Here is a 26,979-nt window from a genome sequence, read left to right as displayed (position 1 = left end):
GCCGGGTCAGGTATCCGCACTGGGCATGGCCCCGTGCAGGCAGCCTACCGCAAGCACCGTCTTCGGTGACGCTCGTGTTTGGCAAGCAAAAACACGTGGTGGACTGCTCAGAGTATCACATGGCAGCCAATACTTGGCAACTTCACCACAGGAAAAAAACAAAGATGACACTAGAAGCCAGTGCAGGAGCTTTCATTCAATCACAGAATGTTCGCGGTTGGAAGGGACCTCTGTGGGTCACCCAGTCCAACCCCCCTGCCGAAGCAGCGTCACCCAGAGCAGGCTGCACAGGACCTTGTCCAGGTGGGTCCTGAGTATCTCCAGAGAAGGAGAATTCAATGCACATCTTGCTGCTCTGGTCCGTGCCAGCCACACCTTTGATAAATATATTTAAAATGAATTAGAAGTTGTGCTGAGAGAAAAAAAAAAAATTCCCTTTGGCTCATAGTAACAACTTACTCGCAAGCTGTCCTGCAACTACCTCTTACGGACCTCTAACATCTCACCCAGAGCGCAAGGGTTTAGTGCATATTTACACCTTGCCATTGAGGCGTCCCAGAAAAGAGCAGAGCAAATGAGCAGCGGATTCTACACACGGGTCGCACACAGAACTTCTGCACGTCACGAAGTCCAGGGTTACTGACTGTGATCTGGATCAGGCATGCCTTCTCAGACAAACCCTTTTTCAGCTAAAATAGTTTTGGCAACACAAGATGATTTTGCGGGTTTCTGTCACCTCTGTTCACCCCCACCACGAGTTAAAAAACCCAGGCGGGTGGGAGCGGGGCAAAAGGATCCATCTGAGGTAAAAACAAAACCCTTTGGCTTTTCAGCACATCCTATAACTTTAACAGGCAGGTCTCTGTCCAACAAGAAACAACTCCCCAACTCCCCACATTATTTCCCAACAGGCTGTAATCGGAAAAAATGCTGTCATTGTCACAAAACCTGAAGAAAAACCCCAGAATCCAAATAATTCAGAAAAGACAGCCAGACTGTAGCGCACTGCCAGCTACTCGGGACAAGGTTATAGTCAGAGAGTAGCCTCTCAGTATGCTAACTGACTTCTATCAGTTCCCTCACAGACACAAAGAAGAAAGTTTCCAGCTGTCCAAAAGCCTTGAAACCTGCTGTGGGAAATTTTTAATTTATTCTGGGGCTAGCGGAGCAAGTCAGTGACTATTTGCAAGCCAGGCCTTTCAGGCTGATCAGATTTCCAGTCCTGCGATGTAGCTTTTAGACTGACAATAAAAATAAATCAATGCTTCCTCACGAAGGCTGCAAGGGGCGAGCTCCTTTGCATCCAGCAGCAGAAAGATGGAGACAGATATCCGGATCGAGGATTATTTCTCTCTGGGTGCTTCCCGTCACTTTTTTTCCTTACCCTTCATTTTGTAGGTGTTACAGGATGCACCAGACTAAAAATAAAGACTTGGGATGTTTTGCAGGACGACTTGAAATCGGATCCCGGAGTCCGCAGTTGCGAGATTTATCACAGGACTGAAAGATTCCTTGCGGCTGGTGGGATCAGAGCACGCCGTCAGGACCCGCTGCCTAGTATTTAAATTCAGAGGTATTTATAGCCAACAGCACCCTTCACTGCGTCATTACTCCGTGTTACCAGCCCCGGCTCTGAAACACTTTGTACTTCGCTTCCTGATCTAAGTGAAACATGCAGAGCTTGTCTAAGCACCAAAGAGCTAGATAGTCAAACAACATAGGATAGGATAGGATAGGATAGGATAGGATAGGATAGGATAGGATAGGATAGGATAGGATAGGATAGGATAGGATATTACAGTCAGAAGGGACCTTCAGTGATCACCTAGTCCAACTGCCTGACCAGTTCAGGGCTGACCAAAAGTTACATCAGGTTATTAAGGGCATTGTCCAAATGCTTCTTCAACACAGGCAGGCTTGGGGCATCCACCACCCCTCTAGGCAGCCTGTTCCAGTGTTTGACCACCCTCTCGGTACAGAAATGCCCCCCAACTTCCAGCCCGAACCTCCCCTGGCGCAGCTTTGAGCCATTCCCACGCATCCAAACGCCGGATCCCAGGGAGAAGAGCCCAGCACCTCCTTCCCCACGTCTCCTCCTCGGGAAGCTGCAGAGAGCCAGGAGGTCGCCTCTCAGCCTCCTCTTCTCCAAGCGAGACAAACCTGGAGTCCTCAGCCGCTCCTCCCAGGACATACCTGCCAGCCCTGTCACCAGCTTTGTTCGCCTCCTCTGCACGTGTTCAAGGACCTTCACATCCTTCTCCAGCCTTGGGGCCCAGAGCTGCACACAGCGCTCAAGGCGAGGCCCCAGCAACACTGTATACAGCGGGATGTTTTTAGTTTTCAAAGACAGCATTATTTTTCTTTTACTTTATTTTAATTGTAATTGGGACAGTGCTTTGTAATAACAATCTTACATATACCACAATGGACTTCAATTGATGGTTTTTTTCTTTCCTTACAGCTTCTACTGAAATCCTGACTTACTTTAGAAGCAATAAACTCTTTTAGGGTACAAAAGATCAGTACTTGTTGCAAAGTGTACGCTGCAGCAGCCTTCAAGCCTGGATAAAATGCTGCTTTATCACTCCCAGGGTCTCCTTTCCACCATCACCGGGCTCCGCCACGCTCCCCTGTGCCTCTCCACCCAGCGCACCATCGCGCAGTGCTGCTCAACAAAGGCAGCCGGCAGGCAGGCAGGCAGCCCGCCCGCCGCACGCAGTTCGGGTTGGATGTGCGGGGTGTGGAAGGTGGGACCTGCTGCTTACTCTTCTGTACTGCTGTTCCACACAAGCCCTTCCTGCAGCTGCCTCCTGCCCGCAGCACAGTTCCTGGGAATCCCAAGATAAAATGAACTTGCCTACAAGACTCATCTTCCTCCCAGCTCTGTTATCAACATGCTCACCTCGCTGAGGGAAGAGTAGCTTACAACATCCATCTCCTTGATCTACAAATCATTTCCAGGAGAAAAATGCTGCCTGAAATTCCGCTTCCCCAAAATACAACAAACCTGACATCCCACGAGGTGTCCTCAGACCAGCAGCAGCAGGACGAGATGTCGCGCTTGCTGCTGACTGCGCAGTGAAGGCACTCTGCGTGTGGTTTGACACGCCCGTACCCAGCCACCGTAAGTGGCAAGGACGTGTCGGCGTATCCACAGCTAACTCCGACACACAGGTCAAGTATTTATCTCTTTTTGGGACTTTCTGGCAGAAAATCTGAGCTCTGATCCCATGATGTGATGATGCCGAGGGATGCGTAGCAGGGGTACCACAGCTGACACTTGCCTTCCTAGTGATGCTTCTCCTTGCTCCCTGACACCACAGCCTTTTCAACTCCCAAGTGTCGAACAGCCCTCGTTTTTGAGCTGGTCAGGCATTGAGGCAGGCCGTTCTGGTGGTAGCTGCGGAGGAGCTTGATTAAAGTGGTTTTACAAATAACATGCTAAACACGTTTGAATCACCAGCAAGCTCACAGCTCTCATTAGTCTCTTGATTGAGCTGGTCCCATTACGGGCCAGCAAGACTACTCATCGTGCTAATGCCAGGGCGTTCAGCCACATGAAGTACGAAGCCCTGGAGAAACGGGGCAGAGCTGGGAAGCGTGATTGCACCGACGTGGGCTGCCCGCATGGCACGGAGGGGAAACCCCTCCGGTCGGCACACACCACGGCACGCTCCTCTCCACGCTGGGACCGTGCTTCAGGGGCCACCCAAAAAGAGGACAGAGGAACCAGAAGCTCTTTTTTTTTTCCCTGCAGAGGCGGCTAAACGCACGGTACTTCTTCCGAGGCAGCTGCTGATGGAAAGCTCCCCCCTAGCTGCTGCCAACCTGCTCTCCCCGCAGGAGGAAATTTGCCCAAACAGGCATTATTCAAGGAAATTAAGCATTCCAGGTAACTGAGTCACCAGGCCCAGCAGCAAGAAATTGGAGGGCCATTAATCTAAGTATACAGCCCTGTATGTGGCAGAGGCAGAGTGTCAGCTGCTTAACCCCGAGACGCAGGCGGGTAATGGGAGCCGCGGCACGCTGCTGAGCCTTCGCCTGTAATGGGGACCCCGGACGGCTTGTTCCCATAATTAGTCTCTTCCTCTGGTTACATTTCTCTTTCTTCCACAGTAATGACTCTCTATTTGTACACGTCAAAATCTTTTTCTGCAGTGGCATGGCATATTTAAGCGGTGACACATGTCAAAGCTTAAGGAAAGCTTGCTGTTAATTAGAAACTTAATAAACTACATTTATGATACATGCAGGCTGACAAGTCATAGGGATGACGTCCACTTTTTTACTCTGCAGTTACCAGCACATTAAATACCGCATCTGGACATAAGGGCTTGTGTTGTTCGTCTTCTCCCTTTTCCTTGCTCTGGGAGCTGAAGACATCCCTCGGCCCCCCGCGTGGATTACCCTGAAGATCCCCTGCCCGACCCAGGCAGGACCGACACCTCTGCCCGTCACAGGCAAGAGCTAGAAGGGAGCCACGTACCTCGGGACTGACGTTAGGTATGTCAAGACCTTAGAGACGACCTCCTCGGGCACCTCGTTGAAGCGTGCGTTGTCGGGCAGGGTGATAATCCAAGCCTTGTCCTTCCCTCGGCCGCCTGGAACAAAGACAAGGATGCTTCCCTGGGCGGGCTTTCCAGGAGGGCCAGCAGCAAAGCCCAGGCCCACCAGTCAGGTCAGAAAACACGCTGCCATAGTTACAGAGGTTTTTCTACATCACCAGAAGAGCAAAACTGCGCCAAATCCTGCCTCTGACTTCAAGCATGACACACATGCACAGGCGGTAGAAACAAATGTATTTGGTACCAGATATTTCCTTTATTTACGGAGCGTACTTTACACAGGACAGCAAAAGAAGTCAAAAATGCAAGGACAAATCAGCCCGCTGGTCTGGAACCGAGAGAAATACATTTCAAAGGAAAACGGTTGTTAACGCGTTGAGTGTTTGAAGGTAAGAATATTTTACGGCACGGCTTGCGACAGAAACCTAATACACTCTCTCAAACTGCCTCCATGTTTTATTAACAACATTTCTAGTGGCACTGGAGAGCACCTGACGGATAATACCCCGTGCAGAGTATCATTTTGCCAAACAGCATGGAGGTCCGTCCGGAGAGTTTGATCACCGCACAGAGAGGGACCCTGGAGAAGTTCACCATACTCACCAGACAGAAAAGCAAACTCTTTCATCAAATCATCGCTGATGTCCTTTGCACAGATGGGCGTTGCGGTTTCTGGAAAAAAGCAAAAGCAGAAGTCAAAAAGGAAGCAAAACCCCAAAGCAAATACGTTTATCAATGTGTTAACCCAAAGGTAGGACTTCAACCAAATCCAGCTGCCCTAAATTATGTATGAAATATTGTAACAAAGGATAAATGGTTCTGCTAGAAACCAATGTTTCTAACAACTCAAACAGGGCAAATGCTGTCAGTCGTTTTCTGTCAAATGTGTGAGGGAGCAAGGCCTGGGAGCTTGAGTGCTCTCCCATGAACAGGGCATATCCAATGTTAATTTTCACATTTTGGAGTTATTAACTTTGCTCCCCTGTTTTGCCAGCTCCCCCAGTGCTTCCCAGCCGTGGTCATGTAATGGGCTGAGCTTTCTGCTGGGAGCGGCAGCGTCCAAGGCTGCTGCACTGGGAACAAGGTTGGGCTTTCAGACTGTTATACTCTTTAATTTTGAGCAAATAAGCTTCTGAAATCATGTTTTCATCTGGCATAGGGCCACATGCACTGGAAAGGCTGTTGTTCCTATGTTTTGTTATTAGATTTCTTTATAATTAAATAATGGGAGAGGCTGGTTTAATACCATATTTAGTACACTGACCATTTCAGTGGCGATGAAGCACATCGGAACAATATACATAATTTTACCTTTCACTGGCAAAAGGACACAAAACACAGACTCTATAAACACAAGAGGACCTTATAGCTGGCAGACATTTTTCTGGATTATCTATAAATGGAATGATAGCTAAAAATTAAACATCCTTGCTCCCGCAAATCAACGTTTTAAAGCACATCCATACAGATTAAAGTCCGTGTGCTTTCTGATAATCAAATTTTAAACACAGATTATTTTACAGAGTTGCTCCTAGGGAGTAATCTTTTGGCTGGTTCAAATCAGATGGGCTGCATACCTCAGCACACTCCAGCTTAATCAATATTTATTCTATTTCCCTTTTTCCAAAAGCTTTCCGGTCACTTTTACTTCATCTAGAGATTTGTCAGGCCTTTCGCCGGGGGTGACGAGCTGCAGCACAGCAGCCCAGAGGTGCAGGAGGCAGGGGGCTCGCAGTCCCCGCCAGCCACCAGCTCCTCTCTGCTCCTCCATCCGCGCGCTGCTAGTTTTTCCTCTTGGAGATAAAAAAGTTATTTTGGTTTGTTAAGGATCGAGCCTCAGCCCCGCTGGCATCTACAGAAACATTCTTGATTTTAACAGGCCCCAGAATTGGTCTTGGTAAGAAAGTTTGTTTTGCAGAGGTATTTCAAATATGCCTCTCTCATTCAACTGCTTCACCTAAGCTGAGGACAAGTAGTGGCAACAGATCTCTTCTCCATTAGTTGATTTTTTTTTTTCCAGCTCAGCAGTTTCACACTGACAAAAATCACATTTAATAACTTGCTCATAGAATCGTAAGTTGGAAAAGACCTCTAAGACCATCAAATCCAACCATCCACCAACACCACCATGCCTACTAAACACCACCATGCCCACTAAAGACGAGCTCCAACACATGAAGTGGACGATATTAAACACGCGGGTCTTTGAAAATACAAGACAGCAGCCCACGGCTGCGCCCACGTATTTGCCTCAGAACGGTGTGGGACCATCCAGCAGCTTGTCTGCACCCGCCGTCGGGGTGCAGCCCGTCCCCAGCGCCAGCTCGCCTCGCCTGCCCCTGCCGACCACGCTCCCCAGGATGCGGCCACCGGCAAGGCAGGCAAAGTTTCGCCCCGCGCCATAACGCCCGCGCCTGACGCCGATGCTGCACAGTGACCGTAAACACAGCCACAGGGTGACAGCAAACACAGCTTTGGTTTCTGGTTCCGCAGCGATATGGGAGGGAAATGCTGGTTTATCGATAGCTGTCCAAGCAACAGGCTGGGAAAAAGGGGTTAACCTTCGCGTGGTAAAAATAAAAATTAAAAAAAAAAAAATCACTTTAAAAGTTTCACAAGACTTTTTCTCACTGAGAACAACCTAACAACTTGCAGCCTTAAACGAAGCTGGAGACAACCACAGCTGGAAAAAAGTAGCATTGTTCCACAGATATTTTCAACCTTGGCTTTCCAGAATAGAAATATAATCTCAAAAATGCATGCTTTAACCCCAGAGCCTGGTGCTCATTCTCTCCCATCTCTCTTAGCCGCAACTTCCCAACGACCATCACGGACACTGCACAAACAGCTGATGCTTTAACCCTACCTGTGCGGGGGCTGCAGCAGGACCCGCGGTGCCGGGCGAGCCCCGTCCCGCACCGCCTGCCAGCTAAGCAAGCCCCACCAGGGCCACGCCAGCCAGCAGACCTGGCAGTTTTGGGTTGGAGGTGCAAAGCGCCACAGGAGAGGGGCTCCCACCACGCTTGGGAATGCCCCGAGGACGGACCCGCTCTGGGAGTCATGGTTTCCAGCAAGAACCTTGCTCCCCAACATTTTATTCCACCGAGCGTTTCATCCTCGACACAGGTGGAGACCCAGATCCCTACAGCACCCTTACGACTTTGAGTTTCTCGTTTCTCGAGGGATGATGTTTTTGGAGGAGGGCACTCAGCACCTTCAGAAAATCAGGCCCTCCCGAGCAGTCCCAAGTTGAGCAACGAAAATAACTCATTTGAGGAAAAACTAGGCAGAAGAAATTTACTTCAGGCAGTGAGGGCTCGGGGAGTGTTTCCCTTACCAACCCTCCCCATCTCCTCTGGGGCAGGAGATTCCACCAAGCGATGGAGGAGCAGGATGGCTGCCCTTTGGTAAGGTCAAGACACAACAACAGCCTGACTGTGGTCCCATGAGAGCCGCTCCTTGACCAACTCATCGCTAGCTCTGCGTTGGCCGTCGAACTCAACCCCCCGGGCAAATGTGAGGGAAAACCCAGTGCTGGCACCGAATCTGCCAGCGTGTTGCTGTGCCCGCAGCACATCAGTTGGATGTCACTGTAAACCCTGCACAGAAGCATGACCTCTACCCTCAAATATTAATCTCTGGAAAAAGAGCAGTGAAAGGCAGCAGGGCACCGAAGACATCCGCCTCTCAAACAACGCTTCAGTTGATGTTCGTTAGCAAACTGAGGGTTTCTTATTCGAAGGACATTCTTGGGACAGTACAGAAGAGTCCCCAGGGCACTGCCCGGCACTGGCTATGAACAGCCCGGCCAGCCTGCACCTCCCTTGGCACAAGGCAGAGGAAGTCAAGGTTCCACACAAGTCCACTCGTTTCTGTTGAACAGAAGCTTTGTGATCATCAGCCACTAGAGAACAGAGCTGCTGTGACAGAATCCAGCCTGAACCCCCCGCCTTGCAGCATCCCAGAGCACTTCACAACCCACACTGCTATCCCCACACGGCTGGTACGACCTCAGGCTCTGGGGTCTTGCTACAAACAAGCAGCATCTGGATCATAAACTGTCATAACAGCGTAGTAACATTTTTCATACACGGTCTAAGTTGGGTATTTATAAAATGCTGCTGCAATTGTTACATTCAGACACTCCTCTACGGAGGAGATCGTTGCCATGACACAGAGTTTTGGAGGACGCGTGAAACCAAGCAAGGAAAAGACAAAAGGGAAATACAGAGTTCTCTACCCTGCCAAGAAAAACGAACGTGGCTCAGCAGGGAACCCCGCTGAATCTGCCCCGTCCCCATCATTTGGTTACAGAGTCCAGAACATTTAGCCAGGTCCTCTCCACAGGGCCGTATCTCAAGGCCATCGCCCCGACTGCAGCTGTGAGAACGATGCTGATCGTTGGAGATCTTCCCTTTCGAGGCGATTCAAGCGCAGTGGGACTTCCACGTACGGCGGAGGTCTGCAGTGACCTTCAGAGAGGAGGCAGCTACAGTCTGAGGCCAAATCCCTCTCGTAAAACTCAGTTAACCTCTGAAGTGCTTTGCTCTTTGGTAATTTTTGTTTTCTTTTCCTTTCCAAACTTTGCAGGCCCACAGCATCTGCAGACAGCAGCTGTGCAACGCATCTGTCAAGCTGATGTAATAGCACCTTACACTTCACAACACTGACCAAGTACTGTTTGCAGCTATAAAATCCATCTGGACACGGCTTTGTTGTGAATGAAGAACAGCAGCTTTTCATGGGAGGGCTGCTGCCGTAGTCTAGGAAACAAAACTGAAGTAAATCAAATGAAAAGGGTAAAGGATCACACTGAGCTTCTCCACGATCTGCTTGTTCTCCGCCCCCTGTCCATTCGGACATCTACACCCGATGAAGCAGTGTCAAGGTAGCCAGCAAGTCAGCACATTTGTAACCTGTTTCCATCTCCCTCGGTGACTTTCTGGGCTAACCAGGGTCATCGGCCAGCATCTGTCTCAGGCTGTCCCACCGCCGGAAGGCCCCCCTGCCCAGACGCTCCTTGGAGGCTAACGACACCCGTAGCACGGACCTACGCAAGCCACCAGTGCTTGCAGGAAGGTCTGGTGCTCCGGGAGTTGCAATGAGCAGGGTTTCTCCCGGCTGCCATGGGCACCCCTGTCCAAGGCCACCGTGGGTGCGAGCCTCCCAGAACAGCCCACGGAGCACAAGCTAGGCCAGGTGTGAGGATGAAGCCATGCCCATCTCACCTGCTTCATGCAGGAGTGGGAGCAGAAATCCCTTAGATCAGAGTGCCCCAACCATGAACCCAGTGCCACGCAGAGAGCGGCCATCTCAGCTTCTGCGGCTGAAGGTGCTCTGCTGTGCGAAATGGTTTAGCAGGCATGGTGGTGCTGGGTTGACAGTTGGACTTGATGATCTTAGAGGTCTTTTCCAACCTTAATGATTCTACGATTCTATGATTAAAAATTCATGGGGGCAAAGAATAGAAACACAGTCATGTATCTGACGAGAAAGACCACCACACCACACCGCAGCGTTCCACCCCAGCTCAGTCCTGTTGCTACACCCCCCTTTCCAGCCATAAAGAAGCACTCGGAAGGAATGACCTTGCAGCCCACCGCTCCGGGGACTCACTTTGGACAACGGGAAGAGCTTCACTCGGAATTTAACCATCTGCAAAAGCCAAAGAGCTCGTCCAGGAAGAATGACAGAAACCCACCCCGCAGCAGCGGTCGGGGCCGGGGTTGCTGCAGGAAGCACAGGTCTCCCTCCTCGCCCCGGTGCGCGTCCCAGCCGGCGAGCCGCTGAGCCTCACCCTGCTTTCTCACCGAGCTATTTCAAAAGATTTTGGATTCAACCCAACGCACAACAAGCAACACTGCCAATCTCCCTATCAGCACACCATGTCCAGAAAGCAAGATGGAGGGAGCTATTAGAGAAAAAAAATACTATTTTTTAGAGTCTGCAAACTGCCCTACTGTGAACAGCATGCTTGCACAAGGTCTGCGCAAAGCCTGTCCAACAGCACGGTGCCGAGTGGCTGAGTGGCCGTCCCGGGCTGCGGGAAGGAGCCGGGCAGGAGCACGGAGGCCCGCAGGCAGCTGCCTGTACTGCCCGCACACTGCTTCAACCAGTACCTTCTGGGAACCAGTCCCACCTGCACGCTCTCCAGGTGGTGGCTTCCCCAACAAGCTCATACCAGGAGGAGGATCCGGATTTCCATGTCACCGGATCCACCCTCCGTCCCTGCCCGGGAACAGGACACGACGCTGCGTGCGCGCCGAGCAGGTGTTTACACAGCGCTCGTGGGAACCAGAGCCAGGATGGGCTGGTGGCCGGCCAGGCGGCACGATGCCGGTGGAGATACCATGCTGAACTGCACGTTCATTAGAGAACGTGTAGCAGAGAATAGGACATTGTGCTCCTCCACAAGGCCTGCTGTATGCACCAAAAGGTTATTCACAGGACCTGGGCTGAGCAGAGGACTGACAGCCAAGGTCCTGAGGCCGCTTCCTGGCTTTGAGACTAAACTCTTTGGTAGCCGGGAGCAAATCGTGTCTCTCGTGGCTTCAGTTCCTCATTGGCAAACGGGAACAGGCACAAGTACCAACAGGCAAGAACATGTCTGATGGCAAGAGCAGCAAAGACCCCAGCAGCCCCCATCCATCAGGCCAACGTAGGTGTCCACATCTCTACGGGTTGCGCAAGAGCTGGGATCAAAGCGCAGGTGTTAAAAACCCCACTGAATTCACTGTTGGATGGCGTTGGACTAACCTAGACAGCTGGGCAGGAAAAGGTCTCCGCAATCCATGGGACTGGTTTCTGGATGCCCCAAAGAACCAAAGGTCTCGGGATCGGACCTGAAGTCCACCAGCCAGGACTCAGTGGCTTCCTCCCTGGGGACCTGAGGCCAAGGGATCATTTTTCCCATAGCATCGTAGAATCATTAAGGTTGGAAAAGACCTCTAAGATCACCAAGCCCAACCGTCAACGCAACACCACCACATCTGCTAAACCATGTTGTGAAGTGAAGCATGCTGGCTCAGAGGCTCGCAGGTCCCACACCAGGGACTTGTAAAAAAATCACAGGACACAAAAACAGAGGGGCCTGCTAATCAGAGACATTTCTACTTGGTTCCACCAAAGTCATCCAGAGCTGCAGAGCACACGGGGATTAATGGCCTTCTGCTGCAATTATACCTTTATACTGGAGGTAAAAGCCTGGCCGCTGGTTTAGACCTGTGGGGACGTTTTCCCCATGTGATCAATATCCTGCATCAAAGAAATTTCATTCTCTGCAGACCCCAGCAGTTCAGCTAAAGAAACTTAGAGACTTCATCATGCCAAGTGCAAAAACTGCCGTGGTCCTCTTCTGCTCTTGCCAGTGTTCTCAGGTACGCTGCAGAAGCTATATCTGTAACCATTAGTCATTTCTATTAGCAGCTCTGAGCTGCACACACCCCCGCATGCACCAGAACCAGGTCCAGCTGCTCCTGCACCCTGACACATCTCCAGCCTCAGCGCCGGGGCCCCGCTGCCGGCCAGGGGAGCCCCGCGCAGCACGTTCACCTGCAGCCATCCCCGCGTGAGAACAATTTCTGCTGCTGCGCTACCACCTGCCGCGTTCAACAGTTTGTAATTCCAGGTGGCACGGCCATTCCCCGCGCCAAGCGAGCCACACAAAAGACCCATTAAAATATTGATGGCAGAAAGCTTCGATACCCTCGACGGCTGCGAGTCCCTTTGTCCCCCCCGCCCGGGGGGACAGCTCGCACCCCCCGAGCCCTGGGCTCAGCCTGCAGGCGCCTGCTTGGTGACCGCAGCCAGTTGAAACAGGCTGCTCGTCTGGGGGGAAAGATTAGCAACCAGATTAGGATTTTAAATGCCTATTTTTCGGGAAGAGGCGATGTATTGACCCTGAGGAAGATGATGGGGCTCCTTGGATGGTTCTGTCAACAGCCTGATGGCAAACCTCCAGCTGCCACATGGCCTTGGGGCCACTTCAGGAGATGCCAGGAGCCTGGTGGGGATGGCAGCCGGGCATGGTGACCCTCGGAGAGCTCGCTACGGAGGCGGGTCAGCAGCAAAATGCCTTCTTCGGAGCCGGATGGCACGGACATGCAGCAGCAGCCGCCACGCCACCGTTTCAAAGAGACCCGGCCCCTGCAAAGCCGTGCCCTGGCCAGGACAGGCACCTGCTCCCCGGTGCAGCCACCACCCTCCACGGCCGCGCGGGCACCAGCGCAGACCCCTCTTCCCGCATCGCCGCAGTAACTGTCCGCACGTGAGCACGCCCCAGTGAAAATCACGATTTCAACTCCACCAAGGAGCATCGCCTCACGTCAGGAACTGAGGCGGTCACGTCAGGCAGGAACACAGCAGAAACACCCAGCGACTCACAAAGGCCATGGAAAGCCTCAGGAGGGTCAGTCCACCACTACGCATGACGGGTTGGTCACCACACCTGGTTCAATGACTGCTGAAATTATCCTTCGCCAGACCGGGGAGGATATTTTAAGGAACGGCTCACTCTGTCTGCAAGCTCTTTCTTTGACTTCTCCCCAAGCACCGGCTCCGGCACAGCGGAGGCGGCAGGATACGGCACCAGATGGTCCTCTCTTCTGACCCAGCGGCTGTGCTTCTCCATCGAGGGCTTCCGGGGCTTCGCTGCAGTCAATGCACGAGGCAAGGCTGAGGGAGCTGGGCTTGTTCAGCCTGGAGAAGAGAAGGCTGCGAGGGGACCTTATTAATATCTTAAGGGTGGGTGTCAGGAGGATGGGGCCAGACTCTTTTCAGTGGTGCCCAGCGACAGGACAAGGGGCAATGGGCACAAACTGAAGCACAGGAAGTTCCAGCTGCATATGGGGAAGAACTTCTTCCCTCTGAGGGTGACGGAGCCCTGGCACAGGCTGCCCGGGGAGGTTGTGGAGTCTCCTTCTCTGGAGATATTCAAGACCCGCCTGGACAAGGTCCTGTGCAGCCTGCTCTGGGTGACCCTGCTTTGGCAGGGGGGTTGGACTAGATGACCCCCAGAGGTCCCTTCCAACCCCTACTGTTCTGTGATTCTGTGATGCTTCAGCGCAGCGACGCATCCCCGTCACTCAGACCCGGGAGCGCACTCAGCTAAGAAACCACAGAGCAAAAATAAAAAAAAGAAAAAGTGAAGCTTCTGAAAAACTGGAATGACCTTCTCAAAAAGCTTTGATTTATCTACACCGAGGATAACACTAAAAATGCAAAAGAAAATGCTGTGAGAGAAAACAAAGATAAGAAACAGAGAGAAAACGTTCACTGGGCACACTCCAGCCCTGTGGGCTGTCACCCGTGTGCCCATCCCGTGAAGAACATCCTCCCGGGACAGCTGAATCACCACCTGGCAACAGCAGCTGATCGGCGTGGCCGAAGAGGGATGGCACGGCGGCAGTGCGTCCAGGCGTGCGCAGAGCGACCCTGGATCGGGCCCCGGGGCAGGAGCCTCCCGCTCCCGGGCATCCCTCCGGCAGCGACGGGGCAGAGCGCCCAGGGCGCCCAGGGCACTGGCACGGCACGGCTGCCTTCGCTCCCTCACACACAGAACCGGCAAACCCTCCTTCCTGCTGACCACGGGCCATCGCTGCCGGCGGGACAGGGTGCAGCCGGCTAAGGATCCCGCGTTCGCGGAGACGTCGTCCTCCGACACAGTTTTGGGAGCTGGAGTGAGCGGGAAGGTCCCCAGAGCCTGGGGTCAAACCGTGCTGCCAGAGAGAAGGAGGATGCTCAGGGGAGGTTAAAAGGTCCTGGGCACCCCTGCGTGCTGGGGACTGCGGAGCTTGGGGGGAGGAAGGGGGAATCTCTTCCAGTTGAGACTGGCAAACCGTGGAGGCTCTGCTCAGGAAAGGCGAACCGAAAGCAAACCAAACGGCAACAAGGCCGACGTGTTATCTCCTGTTCTTGCTGTGCTGTCACTGTTAACGTGAGGGAACGACACACTGGGTGCTCTGACGGGTTCACACCCAACCAGAAAAACCATCTTCCCCTATCACCCCCAACCAAGCAAAAATTGGGAAAGATAAAACCAGCTCAGCTACACATGAATATACATCTATCGCAAGAAACGTAATAGAAGTTTCTCAACACCCACCCTTGCAGACTCAAACGCAGTGTGGGAGTTGAGAAAATCGAGTTTCTTGCATTTCTAATACTTCAGAGTTTCACTGTACTTTTAATCCTCTCCTGTTCCCAGTTCAGCCAGCCCTCTCTCTGGGGAGGCTCGGGAAGGGCTCTGCAGGGCTCTGCGCTGCGCAGCGGCAGGCGTGCGTGGCATCTGCCACCGGCACGTGGCCAGCGTCCTCAGCCTCCGAACCAGAGCCCGCCCAGCACAACAGACCTCCAAAGCCACACAAAAACACACACACACCTCAGCAACTTCCCCATCACCGCTCAGCACCACGCAAGCGTTGCTTCTGCCAAGCCAAATTACAGCTTTGTGCACGGAGTGGCTCCTGGGAGACGTAACAGCAGTACATCCCTTTCACCAGGGTGTGCAGTGATAGGACAAGGGGGAACGGCTCTGAACTAAAAGAGGGCAGATTTAGATTAGATATTAGGAAGAAATTCTTCACCATGAGGGTGGTGAGGCCCTGGCCCAGGCTGCCCAGAGAAGCTGTGGCTGCCCTCTCCCTGGCAGTGCTCAAGGCCAGGTTGGATGGAGCTCTGAGCGACCTGATCTGGTGGAAGGTGTCCCTGCTCATGGCAGGGGGGTTGGAACGAGGTGATCTTTAAGGTCCCTTCCAACCCAAACAATTCTATAATTCTATGATCCTTGGGCCCCGTCACCTGCTGAGGAACCTGGAACTGAGTTCACTGAAGTCCCTGGAACAAGTTATTTGCTTTCATACAGGGAATTAAACCGTACAGCCAGGTTCTCAGGATGGCACCACCTGGAAACTCTGCTGCAAAGCGAGGGGAACTAAAAACTATTTTCCCAAGATAAAAATGGAAATGCTCTGTTCTTGCACTCCCCCGTGGAGCACAGGCACTGTGCTGTGGCAGGAGAAGGTCAGTGGCACGGCAAGTGATGCAGGGAGGACATCGCTGGCGCTCGCGGTCTGCCCGTCCCACAGCACCCAGCCCTGGGACAGAGCAGACGGACACCGCGCCGTGCCGATGGCTCGGCCAGCACGCGTTCCCGGGAGCATCCCTGCCATCAGCCGGAGCTCCCGACGCAGCCCCGCTGGAACACCCAGCCCAGCATCGCCCGGGAGGAAAAGGGGTTCAGGAGAGATGGCCGCCGCACCCAGGCTCTTCTGCCAGCTCCCCGCGCTCCTGCTCCTCTGCCCTGGCTTTGCAATGGCCTCCAACTGCGCTAGGGAAGACGGAAACTGGAACTATCGAGGCGCAAGCTGAGGAGCGTGGGACCCACCCTGTGCTCGTCACAGGTGCCGAAACGACCCCTGCCACAGCGACAGGCGCCCGTCAGCACGGAGCCACCCGGTTGCAGGACAAGGCTGAGGGCTTCGTTTGCGGCTCCGGGCTTCCCTCGCAAGCCCCACCCGCCAGAACCGACTCTAACAAAAGGCTCCGACCGCAAGCAGGAGCAGCAGCCACGTCCGAGCTCTGACCAACCCATCTCCAGGCACGTGGGGGACGCTCCGTGCCTCCAAGCGTCCTCCAGTCCGGCGACAGAGACAGCGCTTTGGAGGACTCTTCCTCTCCCCCCACCACGTTTCACACTTCGGCTCCTTCCCTCCCACGCAGCCCTGCTGTCACTTCACTCTCCCAGTAAATGAACGACAAACCATTAAGCTGCGGTTGTAGCAATGCGACGTAGGGAGAGGAAGCACGTCCCACGTACTACTGCCTGCTCCCAGACTACTGCTCCTCCGTGGCGCGCCCAAGGGGGTCCGGAGCTGTCGCAGGGTGCTGGCCCTGTGCTCCTGCAGCTCCCCGAGGGAGCCCAAGCCATCCCAGGGACGAGAACGGCTGTGAAGGGCTTGGGATTGACACAGGCTTACGTCCTGGATACGGGGGAGACATCACCTTCTACTAGAAAGGACCAACGAGTTTCCAGCACCGCCGCGCGCAGGGGAATGGTTAAAACACAGTCCCAGATCAGGCTGAGCGCTCAGACACCAGCGATGAGGAAAAAAAACCTTCTCATCTATTTTTAATCTCATGATCTGGGGAACCTTAGTCAACTTTGTATCTTTTTCAATCCCTCATTTTAAGCATCCACACGGATGCCAAATCACGTGCCCAGATCCCGCAGCTATACCCACACAAACGTGCCTTTGTGGAGACCTTCTGATTTCGTACGAGCATTACACGAAGGTCATCTGCCGAGGGCTGGTTAGACGACAGGACTGATGCTCGCGAGCAACCCGCTGCCCGCTTCCTCCCGGTCTCTCTTACGCCGCTCTCAGAGAACCTCCACCATCTGTGTCCCCGTCCCTGTGTCACCCAGCTCCTGTTCGAGCAGCGTGGGTGTTTCCCCAGCGCAAGGAGGATCAGACTTTTTTTCTTTAATCGCCTCCGTTCACGCAGCGCCCTTTGCCAGCTGACCACGATCTCCCCTGCCCACGTTCCCCTGCGCCTGTTGCAGGGTGCGGGCAAAGGGACGGGTCAGGGCGGGTCCGGCGGGCAGGGCAGCCCACGGCAGAGCGGGAGGTGCTGTGGTGGGCACCATCCCAGCAGAGCATGCACGCAAGCATCTCCTGACACGCTGGTAAAGTCCTCACCTGCGACTTACCCCCCCCCCCCCCCCCCGAGTAAATTCCTCCTGCGCCTTTAAACTGCACTTTGCGAGGAGGTCACGGACACTGGAATTAGACTGGGAGCTTTCTTTGGGTCAGCGCGTCTTCTTCGTGCCTGGCACAGCCCCAAGCGCTCCGCCAGCGGTGAACAAGGAAGGGATGAGGAGAGCCTTCACCCCCGACGAGGTAGGCACCCGAGCTGCCGCTGCCCTGCCTGGGTTAGGAAAGCCCTCTCCGCACAGGAACTGTTCTCCCCAGAAGAAAACGAACCGACAGCGAAGCCGGGGCTCCAAACAGCTTCCGAGCAGACCGTCGGCCACCAGAGCAAGCCCAGCTGGGGCACAAGAGCAGCTCAGCACCCAGGGGTGAGGGGTCAGAGGGCGGCATTGGCTTCTCCCATTACAGGTGTGCAGCTGCACAACTTTGTCGCAGCCGGGCAGCGAGTGATGTTTAAAGACCGGGGCAGGAGGGAGGGAAGAGGGGGAGCCTAACAGAGAGCCACGGATGCTCTACCCGCACCTACTGCTCTCCAGCAGCCGGGGCAGGGCTGGAGCCCTCGGGCTGAGGCAGCAGCTTCCCAGCCAAGGCTTCTCCATGGTGGCCGTGGGGGACCCGCGCAGGGGCCAGCGCTGGCACACAGCCCCCCCCCCCCGCTCGCCGACGGCGATCCCCCTCCTCGGGGTGCGTCTGGAGCAACGCGTTCCGGTAACAGCAGGGCCGCGGCGGCCGCACGACGTGGAACCGCTTCTCCTCGGCGAGCCGAGGCCGCTCCTCGCTGCCCGTGCCACAGCCCGGCAAACCAACCACGCTCCGGCCCCCAGCGGCCCCCCGGCCGCGACCCCCCGCCAGCGGGGCTGAGCGCCAGCGCCCGGCCCCCGGCCCGCGCCCCGGGGAGCAGCCGGGCACCCCCGGCCGGGGCTGACCCCGCGGGACGCCAGCCGGGAGCCGGGCTCCTGCGAGGCGGGGAGCGGGGTGCCCGGGACAGGCCCCCCCCGCCGCGCCCGGTCCCGGTCCCGGTCCCCCCGCCCGCCGCCCCGGCCACCTGTGACCGCGGCCCCGGCACTCACCGCCGGCGGCGGCCTCCAGCAGCGCGGCGGCCCGCAGCAGGCAGTAGTAGCGCTCCATCTCCCCCGCCGAGGTGCCGCCCGGCGGGGCTCCGGACGGCGCCGGGGCCGGAGCCGGGGCCGGCGCCGGGGCCAGGGCCATGCCCCGCGGCAGCGCTCCGCCGCCGGCAGCGCTCCGCCGCCGCCGCCCCGGGCCCGCGCGGCCGCCGAGGCGGGGCCGGGGGAAGCGGGTGGACCCCAACGCCGCCTCCGACCGCCCCCCGCCCCGCCCCGGCGGCCGCCCGGGCCCGGGGCACCACCGCCTCCCGCCCGGCGCCCGCGGCCGTTCTCCTGCTTTAGGCCTTTTTTTCATTCTTTCCTTCCTTTTTTCCTTTTCCTTCCTTTTTTTTTTCTTTTCTCTTCTTTCCTTTTTCCTTTTTTCCTTTATTTTGTCTTTTTTCCTTTTTTCCTTTTTTTCATTTTCTTTTTTCCTTCCCCCCTTTTCCCCTTTTTTCCTTTATTTTTCTTTTTTCCTCTTTTTCCCTTTTTCCTTTATTTTTCCTTTTTTCCTTCCCCCTTTTCCCCTTTTTTGCTTCCCCCCCTTTTTTCCTTTTTTCCTTCCTCCCCCTTTCCCCTTTATCCTTTTTTTACTTTATTTTTCCTTTTTCTTTTTTTCCTTTATTTTTCCTTTTTCCTTTATTTTTCCTTTATTTTTCCTTTTTTCCCTCTTTTTTGCTTCCCTCCCTTTTTTTCTTTTTTTCTTCCTCCTCCTTTCCCCTTCATCCCCTTTTTCCTTTATTTTGCCTTTTTCCTTTTATTTTTTCTTTTATTTTTTCCGTTTTCCTTTTTAACTTTTTCCTTTATTTTTCCTTTTTTTCCCTTTTTTCCCTTTTTTTCCCTTTTTTCTTTTTTTTTTCTTCCTTCATCCCCTTTTTTCCCTTTTTCCATTTTTTCCTTTTTTTATTTATTTTTTTAAAATTCAGTGCTACTCTCCAGTGTCCCCCAGAACACTGCCCTGCAGCCGGAGCAACTCCCAGCCTTAGTACCTATAGCCCATCTGTAAGAAAAAAAACAAAAAAGTATTTTCATCCTCTGCAAGCAGCATTCTAGCAAATCACTTGAACAATATACGCGAACGGCATTGAGCCATGCTGTAGCTAAAGCTGGCCAGAGGTCTTAAGCACACCGGCGGCCTGGCCTGTCTGCCTCAGTTCCCTGATGCTGAGGTTCAAACAACGCCAGCTCACTCTCAACAGGAGCCTGAGCTGCCCAGGAAGGCAGCACGGAGAAGTGGATGTTCCTGTTTTTCCAAAACAACCTTTTAATTATGCTCCTTACTATAACAGCAGCCTTTTTCCAACACTTCAGCAGTCAGGGCTATTAATTTAGGACCCAAGGTCTAACGATGGTAGTATGAAAAACACTGTGTTTTGGCAGACCGTGTCCCTCCGTACACTGATACAGAATTTCTCAAGGAAAAATTACCTGTTCGGCCAGTGCCCATCGTTCCTAACAGCAGATTCTCGCTAACCAAACAGTCTGCACAGACAATGTTCTGTCTGGTCATACAGCATGACTGGTGTGACGGGGAGAGTCCATGTGCAGTCACGCATCAAAAAGTCCAGCTGAGGTGCACAGCGGTAAAACGTGGTTATAAAATAGCCATATGTGAGGTTTGGCAATCAATCCATTTCTTGCTCTCCGAACAGAAGGTAAAATGATTAAGTCTGGCTCCGGATCAGGTCTTTGCACCTGGCGCACCCTGCCCCAGCCCCAGGTGGGCTCGGCTGGACCACGACGGCAGGAATCCCGCCTGTCCTCCTCCAGCCAACTCAGCCAGCACCAGATAACATCAGCCAGCTCTCCGCATGGAAAAGCTGTCTTTGCTCAAGCCAAAGGATAATTGCTGACGGCTTTTCCTTACCATCATTCCCTTATGAGCTTGTATGACCACAAAGATTCCTGTTTTGGAAACCCGGCTGCTCACAGTCCCTCCTTTGGGGCATTTCGCGATAGATGCCCAGCTATTGCAGCAGCGCGCTCTGCAGAGGCACCGTCCAGCCGCTTCTGTTTCCTGCTGGCAGAAGCCACTTGGCACGTCTGTCTCCTCCAGAGACAAGCATCACCCTCTGCCTGCCTGAGGAACAAGAAGCTGAGATAGAGGGAACAAGGAGATGGATAAAAAGGATAAAATGGCAGCCGCAAACATGGGTATTTCTTCTTCAGGGATTTCCCACCCCGGCTCCACAACAACTTTCTGAGCGCGGCACACACTTGTCTGTGCGCGAAGGGACAGAGCCCTTTCAGAGAGCTGGGGAAACCCTGGCCAGCACCTGCAGCACCCCTGTTTGCAGAGCCTTCTTTCACATGGGCGCAATTCCTTATCCTAAAATCTTCGGGAGAAGGTGTAGGGAGAATTCCTATTAATTTCATTAACTCCAGATCAGAGGCTGAAAAACAAAACCTCCAGCAAAAATCACACCCCTTTCCTCCACCCCCTCCCTTCCCTGGATTAAGGTTAGAAGGTTTTGTTGGGACCGGTGCCATCATTCGGGTTTTAGAAACCTTCCTTCAAAAATACCCATTTAATCAACGAGGAATGCTCCATTTTAGGCAGCCCCAGATCTCTAAGTCCTCACAGTGATGTGACCACCTTTCGCGAATGATCTGAATAATTATATCAGCTATTTCTCGCCAGCACATACTTTTGTTATGATTTGGAGAAAACCTAGGTTTCACCTCTTTGACTTCCAAAAGCTGCTGCTTGCACACCTCAGCATGGGACTGGGCAGAAAGCAAGGGCCGAGCAGCCAGTCCGGCCGCGGCTGCTTCAGCCCCACCGCGTCGCTGGAGATGTGCTCGGTGGAGGCTTCTCAGAGGCCTTGATCAGTGCCCGTCTGTCACCATCAGCTCAGTCCGTCCCGACTCTCAGTGGCTCCTTCAGAAACACCCTTCCTCTGACAGTGTTGGGGAAAAGAGTTCCTGGTTAAATAGGGTGATTTATCTCGTCATCCTCAATTCAGCCCTCCGTCCCAGCTCTCACACGCAGCCCTGCGGGTGCCGGAAAATTCCTCCAAGACACAGCCCCGCTCTCATCACTCCAGGGTTCTGATGTGGCACCACTTTTCCCTGGCTTGCCCCAGCCCCATTTTCCTGCTGCACCGCCTGGGAGGCTGCTGCAAACCCCTTCACCCCGCTCCAGCCCATCAGCCCATCAGCTTTTCCAAGCAATTCCTCCACCGACCCTCTCCTCACCCGCACATCTGCTCCGTGCCCCCCACCCAGCCCCGCAGCCCCAGCGCCGATGGGGAGCGGACGCTTGGTCCTTCACACCCAAACTCCAATAGCCAAAATGGGACAGAAGGGCTTTAATTTTTTTTAGGGTGGTGATGGGAACTGGAAAAACAGAGCTGGCTAAACGTAGTTTGGAGTCGAACTGATGTTGAAGGGAATCGCTCACCTCTGGAATAAGGACAGTGACATCAAAGTACTCGTGCAGGAGAGCAATTATGCCCTGGTTGGTTTTCATAAATCAGGATTTTAGGATGAATTTATCTGCACGAAGCAGCATCACCCCCAATCCCAGGGTACCGTCTGGCATGGGCTCTCTCCAGGCTGGTCCAGGAGGAGCAGAGCCTTCACAGCTCGGCAGCAATCCTGGCCACGCCGAAACCAGTGAAGCCTGCACTGATCTCACCAGCACCAGGATTTTACAGCACTTACTATGTCAGCGTGAAAGAGAAAGGACTCCGCTCTCCCACTCTCACTTTCTCTCTGCGTCAGTCAGACCGGCCTTATTTATTGCTACAACCCCCGGTTTTGGAAGGGAACTCGCATGCAGGTGCACACGCCCTCTCTCCAGGCCACAGCGTATTTTCCAGCTCAGCAGGTTATCCCCAGCCGTGCGAAGATCTCAGAAGCCAGCCCCAACCCCAGCAGCGAGGACGCTGTGGACGCAGCTCCTCTGGCGACAGGAGCAGGGGAGCGACGCGGACACCGTGGCCCCTCCGCCTGCCAAGAGCCCAACCTTTAAAAAAATTGCTGTCCTTTTTAAAATCACCTTACAAAGTGTCATTGCTTCTCCTTTCTTGCATGAAGGGTTACACAGGCGTTTTAAATGGTAATTTGGTGCTTTCTGAAATACCGGGTGCCCGGCGGCCGTCTCCCATCGCTTACATTTACTGCTTCCATCCTGTCAGTCTGGGTAGCCGGCTCGGAGTGAAACCCTCTCCAGCTCTTCAGATGAGTGTCACTCTCTCTCACTTGGGCTATTAAGATTCTCAATGCGTGTATCTGGTTTCCCATAGTACAAGCTGCTTCTTAAAGGTTATAGTTTGTTTTAAATAGCACAGCCATCTGTCCTCCAGCGGCTGATGGGAGCTGAAGAAATCGAAGCAGCCAAAACAGAATTTTTCAAAGTGTCAGTTTTTCATTACAAACATTTTGGTTTGAATCAGACCCATGTCCTTAAAAAAAAAAAAAAAAAAGTCTATATTTTTTTCTTGTGTAATATACAAACACTGTGAGTCTTGCTTTAACAGTTTCCTTGTGTCGCTGGAATTTCACCCATGCAAATATCTGCCCTGAACTTCACCAGCTCCAGGCACTTCGCACACCACAGAATAATCCTCATATGTGTGTTTCTAGTCTTTGAACTAAAAAATGCTCATTTATTACAGGCAGCCACGACACGGAACCATTGCACAACATTAAGAAAAACCTCTCCATGCACGTACAGAAGCCGGGCACACGGACCTGCATTTTTATTCTTTTTTACCCAGTTCCTAAATGTCAACTACAGCTCCGAGTTCAACTCTTCTACAAAGTTAAATCAATTCACTCACTTAATTCATAGGACTCGCTTTCTTAATTTAACATTATTTTTTGATGGAAATGGGTTTAGAGCACACAAGCCAGCTACGTGCAGCAGCTGTTACCAGCAGAATTGCTAATACCTTGCTGGAAAAATGAAAATATATGAGAAGCAGACAGTATTTCCTTAGGCAAATGCTGCTCCACACCAGAGAGCCACGTACGGCCTTGCTGGCATCATCTACCCCCAGTGAAAATGCCACGGTCCCCCTAGTACTGCCTGGGAAAAACCCACATTATGAACCATGGCCTAGGAGCACCCAAGGAGACAAGATAGATAACAAATATGTATTAATCAGAACAACATACCAAAGTTTATTGATTACTTCAAACAAAAGTTTCTGTAATGAAAAAAGAGCAAGTTGCATTCATAAAAGATAACATTCACATTCAATTTCCTTTATATAAAGCAACATAAATGTATAAAATTGCATTTAAGTGAAAAAAATGTAAGGTTGCAGTCCTTTTTTTTTTTTTTCAAGAAGCTGAAAATGTATCTTCTCATTGCCTGTATATAATTTACACGTTCTATATACTACATGGTTTTTAAAAAAAATTCATAGCTGGGAAATTGGATAAATGGTGCAGTATTAGGTTTTTTCAACTGTGTGTATACAAACTTGATTTTAAGCTTTTATGCAATTTCAAGTCATAATATTCTCGTGAAGATTAGGATTAGTCTTCTGAAAAGTAGCTATGACTACACCAAGCTCCTCCATTATCCCGTAACATTTTTAGAGGGAATCTTAATTACTTCTCTTATCTTTCAGTGTCACTAGCCAGTGATCAAACTTCAATGAATTATTATGAAAAAAAAAAACCCAGCCTTTTTCCTTCAAGTTTTTCCACCGACAAGCCCGTACTGACCTTTTCGCTCGCTAAGGAGCCCTGTAGGAGAGCAGCGTGTAACGTGGTGCATGAACAGCAACCACAGCATCGCCGTCGGGTTACTGCCGCTTCGGCATCCTGTGGCTTACACCTCACAGCTCCCATCCCCCCTTCTTCTTCCCTGCTCTGACCCCAAGGGGGTCTCCTGTTTCTCCTGATTTCACAAGTCATCCACAGCAACAGGGATTTCACTTCTGTCACTGTCGACTGACACGGGCCAGCTTTCCTGCAGGTCCCAGGCAGCCCGGCTGTCCTGCCATCCCCAGCACTGCACCAGCTGAAGACCCAAGCACAAGAAAACCTGCATTTTCCCAAAAGAGCCGCTATTCAAAGACATTTCACGTTCATTCCAGCGTGCCTGTCAGCACACATGCCTTGGGTGTGAACGGACAGCTATAGCAATGGCTTGCTCCATCCTGAGACTGGACACTTGGAAGTGGGAAGAGAAAGATTTGGTTCTTAGAAGGCTCCATCGTAGAACAGGCTGCGGAAACCAGCCCATTTAAGTGGCTTTATTCAGACATGGCAAGCTTCGCTCTGTTCCCACCAATGTCAGCAGCAAAGGCTCCAGCTGAAATTCTCAGGAACAGACTTTGACCCTAGGAGTAGAGCACGACACAAAACAGACCGAGAAGCAAGGCGTCAGGCTTGGGACCGTTCGGGCTTGGAATGGTTCTGAATCACAGGAATGAGGCATTTCAGTGCCCACATTTTAAAGGTTATGTAAACACAAGTCAGGCAGCAACTGTGCATTTAAGGAGAAAAGTTAGATTTGGCATATAGAGCGCATCTTCATTGTATTCATCACGTACTTGATCTGTAGGCACCACATTTCAGCAAGAAAAAGCTGAGGACGGGACAAGGTCTGCAAGTCGTATTCTAGGTCCACAAAATGAGCTAGGAAAAGGAAAAAAGAAAAAAAAAAAGAAGAAAAAAGAAACGAAAGCTTTGCCCACAGGTCACATGCTGGAAGCGCAGCTCCTGACCTGCATGCAGCAAGGAGTCGAGCCGTGGTTGCGAACACCGCGCTAACGAACACCGCTGGCGCCGAGGCCAGCGCAGCGCATATAATACAGCGGTCCTGTCCGCACGTCCCCTCCCACGCCGGGTGACACAGCAGCAGCCGCCGGGACTGCGCACACCCCTTTCCCACTCAGACAGGGCCTGCTGTGAAGTCCTTACGACGCTCGCCAGAATGTGCCTGCAGCTGAGCCACATCCTGCTTCCACCATGAGCTGAAGCTGGACCTCGGCGGGCACAGCCAGAGAGCAAGACTCGATTCTTCCGAATAATTCATAGTCCACAACTCAGTGAAGTCTGATGACTGGCATGGTCCATCTGGTCCCAAACTTGTTTCTTTGCATGTGAGTGACACAAAGCCTGAGAGAGCAGCAGGCAAGCCCAGCCACAGCACAGAGCTCGTTACTTCTGAAATCCGACTCGAACGCGTCTCCCGTAGCTCCTCCGCATCGCCTGGCAGAGCGCCAGGGCCACCCAGCACGGGGGGGACTGTCATGCCAAACAGCAGTGGCACACAGGGTGCTGTCACTGCTTATGACTTAACAAAAAAGCTGCTTTTTCCACATATGAAATGTCAGAGAAGTAAAAAAAAAAAAAAATCCAGCGTCAGGCACCTCAACTGCTGTGCACAACCTAAAGAGAAAAGCTCCCACGACTGTGGTACAGGTAGATTTAAAAAGAACATGCCAATTTAAAAGCCAAATGAAGTGTAAAATGCAATCAAGTTCATGTGTTCCTTTTAGTTTTAAACCGGCTTCTTTTTTCTTAGTGCAAATAACTCAGGATGCAGTTTTAGGTGCCTGCAGGTCTACAGGCACAGCCCGTGTCCTGGGGATCAGCCAAGGACCGCACCGGCCCTCAGGCCCTTAAAGCGTCGAAGCAACGGCACGGGGCAGTACCGTCAGCACAACCACAGGAGCCCAGGCACAAGGGCTGACAGCCTGGCACAGCCCAACTTCCAAGAGGGTTCCTTCCATCACAGACAGCCACAACACAAGGGAAAATGACCTTTTCTTCGCTCTCCATCAGGAATAATAAGCCCGTCAGCAAACCGGCCGTGGGAGGATGCTCAGGCGCTTCCCAGCACCGCGTGGATCCCACGGCTGCGGACGGACCGCAGACCGCTTCCAGCCGTACCCGGAGGAGGGGTAAGAGACCCAACGCCTCGCACCGCCGGCAAAGGTTTCTCCTGAATATTTCAAGTATTTCTGCCGCGTGCGCCTGGCAAGCCATCGCTGGGACGGGGCAGCCCCCCAGGTCGCAGCCCCAGCACCGGGCGAGACGCTCGCCGGGCTGCACCCAGCTTCTGCGGGAGAGGAGTGGGCTTTCCCCAGCGCCTCTGGGGAGCAGGAGAGGGCTGTCACCAGGTTTAAAGTCTGTGCTACTTCTTTGGTCAGGCAGAGCAAGAGACTCCAGCAGCTCTCTGCTGCTCTCCGACGGATCTGCAGCAGGCGGAGGAAGCCCCTGTGTGAAACGGGGCTGGCATTGCTCTCTCGCACTTCAGTTCATGCTGTTTTAGATGAACTCCTAAAGATCCTTTCTCAGCCTCCAATGATGTGGAATTTGGCCAATTTCTTTTTTTTAGGGGGGGGGGGGAAGCCACAAGCCCAAAGACCAACGGTACCGTGCGACCAGCGCCCTGGCCACTGCTTTATCAGCACGGCCGCTTGCTGTACTGGGTAGTATTAAAGAGAACCATGAGCTTAAAACAGTAGGTTTCTTCCTACAGCATGACAACACGCAGTGTTTGTATGGAGCACTTTAAAGTATCCCGAGAGGATATCTTTCTGCCAAATTAGTAACAGCATCTTCAGTCTTCACATAACCATTCTCTATACGTTTGTATGAGACTAACATAGGCAGATCAAAGTGGCCAGT

At 52.8% G+C, this 26,979-nt stretch overlaps 2 protein-coding genes across 5 annotated transcripts in view; both read right to left on the bottom strand.

Moving 5' to 3' along the window:
• Positions 1–18,480, bottom strand: part of MCF2 (MCF.2 cell line derived transforming sequence) — a 61,050-nt gene extending 42,570 nt beyond the window's left edge. For both annotated transcript variants that reach the window (XM_075435123.1, XM_075435124.1), the window contains exons 1-3: positions 18,346–18,480; positions 5,169–5,237; positions 4,487–4,601 (exon numbers count right to left, since the gene is read on the bottom strand). In XM_075435123.1, the coding sequence (XP_075291238.1) occupies positions 4,487–4,601; positions 5,169–5,237; positions 18,346–18,403 (242 nt within the window). In that variant the 5' untranslated portion in view covers positions 18,404–18,480. The remainder of the gene's footprint in view (positions 1–4,486; positions 4,602–5,168; positions 5,238–18,345) is intronic.
• Positions 18,481–23,484: 5,004 nt separating this feature from the next.
• ATP11C (ATPase phospholipid transporting 11C (ATP11C blood group)) overlaps positions 23,485–26,979 on the bottom strand; it is a 57,332-nt gene continuing 53,837 nt past the window's right edge. Inside the window, exon 29 of one of the 3 annotated variants that reach the window (XM_075435893.1) lies at positions 23,485–26,979. In XM_075435893.1, the coding sequence (XP_075292008.1) occupies positions 26,863–26,979 (117 nt within the window). In that variant the 3' untranslated portion in view covers positions 23,485–26,862. The other 2 variants (XM_075435895.1, XM_075435896.1) reach the window with 2 other exon arrangements.

Source organism: Opisthocomus hoazin, chromosome 14 (genome assembly GCF_030867145.1).
Source record: "Opisthocomus hoazin isolate bOpiHoa1 chromosome 14, bOpiHoa1.hap1, whole genome shotgun sequence".
NCBI lineage: Eukaryota > Metazoa > Chordata > Aves > Opisthocomiformes > Opisthocomidae > Opisthocomus > Opisthocomus hoazin.
The sequence above is the reverse complement of the archived record's forward strand: the minus strand, read 5'-3'. Positions and strand labels throughout refer to the sequence as shown.